Source organism: Alosa pseudoharengus, unplaced genomic scaffold (genome assembly GCF_046254945.1).
Source record: "Alosa pseudoharengus isolate Yale_2024_CS ecotype anadromous, Long Island Sound unplaced genomic scaffold, YU_APseudo_1.1 YU_APseudo_1.1_scf_3, whole genome shotgun sequence".
Lineage (NCBI taxonomy): Eukaryota > Metazoa > Chordata > Actinopteri > Clupeiformes > Clupeidae > Alosa > Alosa pseudoharengus.
The window spans coordinates 16529491-16539490 of NW_027468718.1; the positions used below are offsets into that span (position 1 = coordinate 16529491).

Genomic DNA, 10000 nt, shown 5'->3' on the forward strand with positions numbered 1-10000 from the left:
GAAAGTAACTGTGATTCGTGGCTAAATATGAGTTGGTATTCCCCTGTATTGAAAACAGATGTGCAAATGTTCTAATGTTTTTCATATGGGCTTGGAGTACTTCTCCAGAACATTGTTTAGAGAAGGACAAAAAATATTAAGGGAAATATATGGAAACATTATGACATTATGCTCTCTGTTTTCAGTCTTTTGACACTATTAACACACACACACACACACAAACGCACACACACACACACACACACACACTCTCTCTCTTTTACTGGCTTATTTTATACAACTCACCAGAACAAAAAACAAAACTGACCATGTGGCGAAGGCCTCTGTATTGTCTATTCACCACAACAAACATCAGAACTGAATTCAGTTGTGCTATGACATCTGTGACATCTGTGATGCCGAACACAGTATATTGTACTTCAACAACAGTTGGGTCTGAAAATTTTTTGTATCAAATCAGAGCTTGAAGAGTTCCTAACAGTTCCAAGTCAGTTGCTAACTGAATACTTAAAGGTGCTCTAGGCGATTTTACGCAGTTACGCGGTTTCTAAGCTAAGCTTCTAAGCTTTTTAGTCACATACAGCAAACATCACCTCACCATCCGCTAGCTGCCTCTGCCCTGAATACACTGTAAAAAAATGCGGCCTCTGTGGACAGCCCAGGCTCCAAAAACAACCTGGTCCAGCCTGGACCATGAAAACATAACAAACTGTTCCAGCCTATCACCGACGACATGCGCGTTTAGGAGAGTTTCAATTTCCTTGTGAGGGAGGGGGAGGGAGTAGCTACAGTAGCTAGCTGTTTTGTTTGAACGTGAACAGAAGTGACGTTACCCAACATTGCTTAGAGCGCCCTTAACAAAGAAATGTGTTTACTTCTTATATGGCAACACTCCCACATACTTGATGAAGTAATGCTTAATAAATAATGTTTTGTAATCAGAGGTACCTGGTAAACGGGACAAAAATAGAGGAAATCGCTATTGCTATATGCTAACATGGGAATGCTAACTCTTACCTGAGCAGAAGTCATCAGAGTATCTATCGTAGACGGCATGGCAGCTCCTCTCGTCGCACTCGCACGTGTCGCCATGGATATCTCCCCAGTCCCCTGATGGGTCCACGTCATAGCAGGTGCACTCTCCACACACACAGGTACCTTCCAGCGGAGCACATGCATAGCAGAGAGAAGAGGCGTGAGAATAGAGTGTTGGGCTTTGGTTCTGTTATTGAAACTGATTTCGACTAGAGGGCTCAAAACACAACAAGACGTCGATGGCAGTATGCTGTCAGTATAACTGTTTATAAAGAGCTATTTTGGTGCTGGTTTTGTCTTCATTCGCTTTGAGCTAAATTTCTAAAATAAGCTACACTATGTGCTTTTCACACCTGCCATCTTAACACACACGCTTTCAACTATATTTCTAAAAAAAGACACACGCTTTTAACCCCTCATCTTTGAACTCATTCTCGTGTTCCACACAGAGAATGACGAGAGCTGTGAGTGTTGAAATAAAAGCTCCTCTCTCACTCAGAGGAAACACACAAATCAAGAAGCCGCCCTGCGCTGTGTTGTTTTGCGTGGCACTCGGGAGGCTGGATTAGACGAGAGCAAAGACACAGTCAGCTGAGCAGTGAGATAAGCGTGGGGACGCTGAGTGGGGGGGGGGATGTCTCAGCGGGCCGGAGAGCCCCTTTGCAATGGCTCCGGCTCCGGCTCCGTGGAGACCAGCAGGGGACGGGGGACGGAGGGAGGACAGAGGGAGACTGATGAGCAAGAGGCTCCCCCAGTCTCGGAGGTAATTTGCAGCCCTGTGATGACCAAGACGATAGAGAGAGAGAGAGAGAGGGATGAGGAAAGCCACCTTCCTTCTGATGTGTTTAAGCACCAGCTGAGCGTGGGCATTGCTGGACCACATTCTTGAGAGAGAGAGAGAGAGAGAGCAAGAGAGATAGAGAGCAAGCCCGTGGGGAGACTGGCCAGTTGGCAGTTGATTCAACTGGCCACTCAGTGAGAGGAGCAGGATGCCACCAACGTGTCTGATGGCTCAGAAGCAGCCTGAACTGGACACACTGCAGCCAATCTCGTAGACCAAGCAACAATATCCAATATCCTAAAGAGATCACTGAAATTTTGGATTCATCTTTAGTTTTAACCACCAAAATCCTATAGCACTTGCTGTCTTAGGAACCCTCACCCTGTGTGTTTAAAATATTTGAGAACTCAGCCCTAAATCCAGTCCTCAAAGGCAGCTCGTTATGAAACTAACTAATCCAATAGCCCCTAATACAGATTATGTTCAGACCACTATTGCTTTCCAACCAGTCAAAAAAACTAGATGTACCGCAGAGTGGTACAAAATATGACCGCCGCCCAGTCCAGCACATTTTTTCCACAAAAATAAATCACGCTGAAAGGCCTATATGATTCTAACTGTCTCACTAAATTGCATTATCCACACTCAATTCTCACTGGTATCTGCTAGACAAGAAATACCAAAACATGATTAGTGCATAGATTTCACATGTAAAATTCATTTTATACAACCCCACCTCCATCTTGCCTGTTCATAATTCTGAGAAATTCTTGAATTGTGTGCATGTGTGCATGTACATGTTTATGTTATGTGTGTGGGTGTGTGTGTATGTGTGTGGGTGTGTTTGTGTGTGTGTGTGTGTGTGTGTGTGCGTGCTTGTGTGTGTGCCTGCGTATGTGCCTGTGCATGCAAGCGTACATATGTCTACTGTGTGAGTATGTGTCATACGTATGATTACTGTGAATGTATGTGTGTGTGTGTGTATCTGTTTGTGCACATGTGTGCACATGAAATGGGTTAACATGACCCCTGGAGGCAAACATACGGAAAAAAATGGTCATCCTAGGCCCTACAGTTCTCAAGATATTCACAGAGAACTGTGTCTGCCCTACCCTCCTTTCGGGGTGTCCAGTCCAGCGGGGGGGGGGCTACAGATCAAAACGAAAAACAACGGTTCCATGCTATCTATGTGGGGTTACATGCCCACCAAGTTTTGTGTACCCCGGTCTTTCAGTGTCCCGGGAATCCCTGTTGGTGTACGTCACTAAATGTACACATAAATTATTTTATTGTAAGGCCCCCCATGAACGAAAGTACACAAAACTTGGCATGCATTCGGAGGGTGTCATAATGATCCTACACTTTTATTTTTGTGCAGTTTTGACCTTGTCAGCCAGAGATATTGTGATGAAAACACCTGATTTTTTGCTTTTTAATTTTTAACTAGGTGGCGCTATACATGAAATAAGTGGTAATGGGATGGGTTGACATGCCCCCTTAAGACCAACATACATAAAAAAAGGTGGACCTCCTAGGCCCTACGGTTCTCGAGATATTCACAGAAAACTGTCTCCGGCCACCTACAGGCCAGTTGGTGTATAGTAACATAAATGAATTTATTGTGTGGCCCCCCATGAACGGAATTCCACAAAACTTGGCGTGCATACAGAGGGTATCATAATGATCCTACACTTCCAATTTCGTGCAGTTTTGACTATGTTAGGTCACAGATACCTGCGATTACAACACCTCATTTTTACTTTTTTGTGTTTAACTAGGTAGCGCTATACATGAAATGAGTGGTTATGTAATGGGTTGACATGGCCCCTTGAGATCAACATACAAAAAAAAAATGGTCCTCCTAAACCCTACGGTTCTCGAGATATTCACAGAAAACTGTGTCTGCCCTACCCTCCTTTCGGGGGGTCCAGTCCAGCGGGGGGGCTACAGATCAAAACGAAAAACGATGGTTCCATGCTATCCATGTGGGGTTACATGCCCACCAAGTTTCGTGTACCCCGGTCTTTCAGTGTCCCGGGAATCATTGACGGAAATTTGGGCATGCGAAAAAAAAAAAAATTCTGACTAAACCTATATGACCGCCGCTTCGCTGCGCGGCGGTCATAATAATATCCAAATTAACAAGAAAAGCAAGACATTTTGCATGGGAGGAATGAAACCAAAAACACAGAACAAATTAGAATGCTATCTAGCCATAAGAAGAGAGCATCAACTGGCAGGGTATCTCTACAAAGCAGAGACAGATCCTTAGGACAGGCTGAGTGACCACAGCCAAGCCATAGGGAAAGGCAGACTCACGGTGACCCATAGAGCAAAGGGTATATGGGGAGGGTATATGGGGAGGTAGAATCAGAGGTGCACTTATTTCTATACTGTGATAAGTATTTGCTCTCTTGTTCATTTGATTTCTTTTGCATATTTGTACAAATAATGGTAAACTTAAATAGTTGTTACAAATGTTCTGTATCTCTGGACTGTGCTCTGGCAACACTATTTCTTTTTGAATGGTCATGCCAATTTAAGCATATTGAATTGAATTAAAATTGAGGAAGTCTGATGGATAATACATCATCCATGCCAGACACTACAGTGTGGAAAAAAATAAATAATGGTGATATATATATATAAAAAAATATATATATATATTATATATATTATACTATACTATATATACTATATATATATATATATATATATATATATATATATATATATATATATATATATATATATATATATATAAATATATATATATACTATATATATATATATATATATATATATATAGAGAGAGAGAGAGAGAGAGAGAGAGAGAGAGAGAGAGAGAGAGAGGCTTTTCTGAAACCACTTATTACTTCTTTTTTAACCCAAACCCAGTATTATTTTTTTCAGGTTGGGAGCATTGTGAGTCATGTCTGCATTTTCCCCCAGTGCACTTTTCAAGGCAAAGTGCCAAACTGTTGAAAGCGAAGGTAAGCCTGACTGACAGACGCGTGATATTTAACCAAACGGCCAGAACGCGGCAGGAACTTTCCCTCAAACACGGAACATGCAATTGAGCGATCGGGGAGAAGAAAATCATATGGGAGAGATGAGGCAAAGTGCTTTTAAGTGGCGTCAATTATTAGTATGTCTGGCCGGATGGGACTGGGGAGAAAAAAACAACCGGGCAGTCTCCTCTTGTGCCTCGTGACACGTGGAGCTATTAATACAGGCATCCAAAATTAACATTGATGATAGACGTTTGCCACTCCGTCTGTTTAATGCTCAACTGAGAGAGCAAACCATGGCCACAACAAGAACATTTCCTGTTTTCATAAGGAACACACATAGTAAAGGAAATCTATATCTGTCACATTGGATAACAGCATCTGCTAAATTGGTACATATTTTAAGAAATGCATGTTTAGATTGACATGCCATAGATGCATCTCTGATGCACAACATATTGGCTAGTACATTAATGGCTAGTCATTTCCTGGACTGATTTACAGTACGACCACAAGTACCCTCAGGTAACATACCCCAACGCAATTTTCATGGAATAACTCAACAAGTATCCAAGTACAATCAATGTACCATGCACAATTCATATTTTTTTTTTAAAATGGATGTTGTCAGTGGTTTTGGGTTAAGGTTTGAACAGAATAATGTATTACGTTTAATAATGAGAGTGTACTGTAATAACGAGACAACTCGTTATACTCATATACTGTATAATGGTACTCAGCTTGAGAGGCATAGTACTCTTGCTTCGCACATGCATGGCACAATCATGCTGATCGCTCAGGAGCTCCACAACCAGCAGAATACGCTTCCAGCAGATGTAGGAGATGAAACTGTCAGAGCACATTTGAATTTGATTGTGTGTGTGTGTGTGTGTGTGTGTGTGTGTGTGTTTGTGTGTGTGTGTGTCTGTCAGGGACTGCATGGTAAAACCACTCTAAGATCCACTCCACAGGTTGTGCGTGTGCATGCGTGCGTGTTTGTGTGTGAGTGTGTGTGTGTGTGTGTGCCTGTCAGGGACTGCATGGTAAAACCACTCTGAGATCCACTCCACAGGTTGTAAACACTGAATAAATTCCAGCGCTGTGTCAGGCGTGTACAGGACTCAAACTGGCAGCGCCAGGAACACACACACACACACACACACACACACACACACACACACATGCCCACATGCACACACACACGCACACATTGAAAATACGAGAGCAGAGCGAAGCCGCTTCACCAGCGACGGCTCTCCCGATTCCTCCATACTGACCATAGAGCCTCCACAGCCTTCTGCAGCTCAGCGGCTCTAACGCTGCCAGGCTTCACAGAAAGCCTCTGCAACACACGCTGAGCGGGGCTGAGCTGGGTTTTCTCCACACCTACTGAGGGATGCTCCAGCAGATGGGAGATGCTGTCTGTCTATCCTGTCATCCTCATGCTCATCCTCTCCTTCTCTCTCTCGCTATTTCTATATCTCTATCTGTTTCACACACTTATCAGTCACTCTCCTTCTCTCTCTCCCTCTGTTTCTCTCTCTCATCCCCTCACTCCCTGTCTCAGTTTCAGTGATTTGGGACTGGTGCCAGTGCAATTCCCTCTCTCTCTCTCTTTCTCTCTCTCTCTCTCTCTCTATCTCTCTCTCTCTCTCTCTCATTCAGACTCATCAGTTAATGCTCCTCAGACTTGTGAGAAGCTGGTTTAAAGTGCTCCAGTACTTTAGTCCTCAGGACCCCCCTCACCCAAACATAAACCTCTCTCTCTCTCTCTCCCTCTCTCTCTCTCTCTCTCTCTCTCTGCAGTGGCTCAAGCCTTATATTAGGTCAGTCTCCCCCAGCTGATGGTACCTGAAGAGTAAACAGCATGGGGGTTCAGCAGAATACTAATGCCGCTGTTTATGGTGGAGGGTGCACCCGAGTGTATTGATGTACTGCATGTTTGTAAGGGCAAACAGAAAATGTTGCTGTCTTAGGAGCATATCTGGGGGTATTTGAGTAATAACAAAAAACCCAGGCAGGTTGTGTACACAACAGGCATACAAATAAGGTAGGATGATGAGAAAATTGTATTTTACACTTAGAATAATTTCTACTACATACATATGATATTTATACGGTACCAATACTCTCACACCATGTTTATGCATCAATTAACAGATCTGATGTCTGTGTGTGTGTGTGTGTGTGTGTGTGTGTGTTCTGTGAGGAGGCAGTGGCGAGGAGAAGGGTGTAAGGCGGACCTCTGTTGCTGCAGATCTTGCCATCTGGTGATGTGCATCTCCGCTTGCTCTCCCACGGGCTGATGTCACACTGGAATTCACATTTGTCTCCATGCCAACCAGCCGCGCAGTAACAGTTTCCACAGTAACACTGTCCATGCCCTGCAAGCAGAATGCGTTTAGTGTGAGAGAGATAGAACGAGAGAGAGAGAAGGATGGATAAGTTAAAGGGACTGTTTCATTGTTGGAGTTGTTTACTGTCTTTTGCTTATACTTAAAATGTCTAATCACCAGGCATAAAATATGTATTGTGCATTTTGCACTTGGTGGGTGTTGTTGTGTATATTTGTCTGCTATGTCTCCCTGTGTTTGTTAGAGAGAGAAGCCATTATTATGGGCAGTCATTAATTGCATACAGGGCACATTCTAGGTTTATTAATTAAATGCTGTGGAACATTTTAATGACTTTCTTTTCACATAAAGCACCATTCAGGAGAAATGTAATGTGTTTTCCAAATGAAATTAGGCAGTAGTTAATTAAAGTGGACATCCAGGGACTGCACGCCCAGAGGGAGCGTTTATGAGTTACCTACCAACCTGAGGTCAATGAGCAACACCAGGTTCATTCCAATTACATTTCCAATTAAGCCACCAAAAAAGTACTAAACCCGAAGTTCCCCATACAGAGCATGATTGTGCTAACTAAACTGATTACACACCAGTAACATACAAACTTTGCCAGAGTTGTGTGGTGTTTTCATAACTCAACACAGAACCCAGAATATAAGGATATAACCTGTAACATCAGTAGCAGTAGTTTGGCTAGTTAGTTAGTTGCTCTATTTCACATGAATATTGCTATGTATAAAAGCATTGACAAACCAGAAGGGTGCTCAAAAAGGGGTTTCAGACATAACCTCCGGAGTATACAGTATGCAGAGGTTTGTCAAACGGAGGTCTTGTGTATGCATTATGTAGGCTAAAGAAAAAAATTCTATTGTGCGTAGGCTAATACTTGAAGTAGTCACGTAAGTGTCCATAGTTGAAGCTGACCTACAGTATTTGTACTGTGAAGAGTGCACCTCACAATGTTAGCAAAAGCGAAACAAAATGTAAGCGTGCGCTCTCTTAGTCTGAAATTCCTAAACTGACCAGGTTCTACCTTTTGTCAACTCTCCTGAAAAACAGGGCGGTTTTGTGCAGTGCTGCTGATAAACCAAACAAACAACAAACAAACGGACATGGATGAACTCATAGGTACTGGTCAAACGGACATGGATGAACTCATAGGTACTGGTCAAACGGACATGGATGAACTCATAGGTACTGGTCAAACGGACATGGATGAACTCATAGGTACTTGTCAAACGGACATGGATGAACTCATAGGTACTGGTCAAACGGACATGGATGAACTCATAGGTACTGGTCAAACGGACATGGATGAACTCATAGGTACTGGTCAAACGGACATGGATGAACTCATAGGTACTTGTCAAACGGACATGGATGAACTCATAGGTACTGGTCAAACGGACATGGATGAACTCATAGGTACTGGTCAAACGGACATGGATGAACTCATACAGTAGATACTGGTCAAACGGACATAGATGAACTCATAGATACTGGTCAAGGTAACATTAATTACATCCCTCTACCTTGGATCGGGGCTGCAGAATGTGCGTGTGTGTGTATGTATGTATGTGTGTGACTCAACCTCTCTATCTGGTTTCCCACAACTCAGGTCCCTCATTGCTTGCATCACACCTCAGAACATATCACTGAAACACTGTCACACATCCTAAATGGCTGCCTTGCCTACAAAAGAATGTACATAGCACGTCATGACAGAATAGTAGACCTCATAGTGAAAGACATATCAAACCATTTTCCACCCTCAGTAAGAATGTACAAACATTCCCTGGTAAAACCATCCATGTTTCAGCACTGTAATAGTAACTCTAATACTTTCTCACACCTGGTTGCCAATACGCCAGAATCATGTTGTTATTATCAATGAGGAGTTCAGTGAGGTGTACATTTTGGAGGTAGGCTTTGATTCTAGCATGGAGGAGGCTTTCTGCACCAAGGTAGTTAAATACCAACCACTCCTATAGGTGCAGACTACTCGTATTCATATTTGGTAGCCTAGGACACGTCCGCAGGTTGGTAGTAAGAGGGCTGCAACTACCTGGGATGGCCAAAGGGAGGGCTAAACAGCTTGCAAAGTACTGTGCCATCTCTGCTATTATTGGCAGCTGCCACATATGGCGGAGACGTTGCTACTTATACCCTTAAGAACTGAGTATTGTGCTTGTTGAGTGAGAGAGAGAGAGAGACTTTAAGTGTGTGTGGATGTGTGTGTGTGTGTATGTGTGTGTGTGTGTGTGTGTGAGTGTGAGTGAGTAAGTGATAGAGAGAGAGACTTTAAGTGTGTGTGTGTGTGTGTGTGTGTGAGTGAGTGAGTGAGAGAGAGAGAGACTTTAAGTGTGTGTGTGTGTGTGTGTGTGTGTGTGTGTTTGGGGCATGCCTACCTCCACACATCTCTCCAGACTCGTCGTCCAGGCACTCGCTGTCGTCACACTCGCAGTAGCGCCCGTTGATCAGGCCCTTGCCGTCGGGGTCACGGCACACACAGCTGCCGCAGTGACAGGAGCCTGCCGGGCACACATATGGGGCCTCAGAGAGGAAGGGCACCAGCAAAACACACACACACACACACACGCACACATGCACACACACACACACATGCACACACACACATGCACACACACACACACACACACACACACACACACACACACACACACACACACACACACACACACACACACACACACACACACACACACACACACACACACACACACACACACACACACATATACTGTATACTGTATACACCAAAAAACAGACACACTCTCACATACATATGTGGCCTTAGAGAG

The 10000-nt window shown here is 43.6% G+C and overlaps 1 protein-coding gene across 1 annotated transcript in view; it reads right to left on the reverse strand.

The window, feature by feature from the left end:
* Nucleotides 1–10000, reverse strand: part of itgbl1 (integrin, beta-like 1) — a 67292-nt gene that overhangs the window by 36328 nt on the left and 20964 nt on the right. The window contains exons 4-6 of the mRNA XM_076263393.1: nt 9587–9709; nt 7071–7211; nt 1018–1158 (exon numbers count right to left, since the gene is read on the reverse strand). Of these exons, the coding sequence (XP_076119508.1) occupies nt 1018–1158; nt 7071–7211; nt 9587–9709 (405 nt within the window). The remainder of the gene's footprint in view (nt 1–1017; nt 1159–7070; nt 7212–9586; nt 9710–10000) is intronic.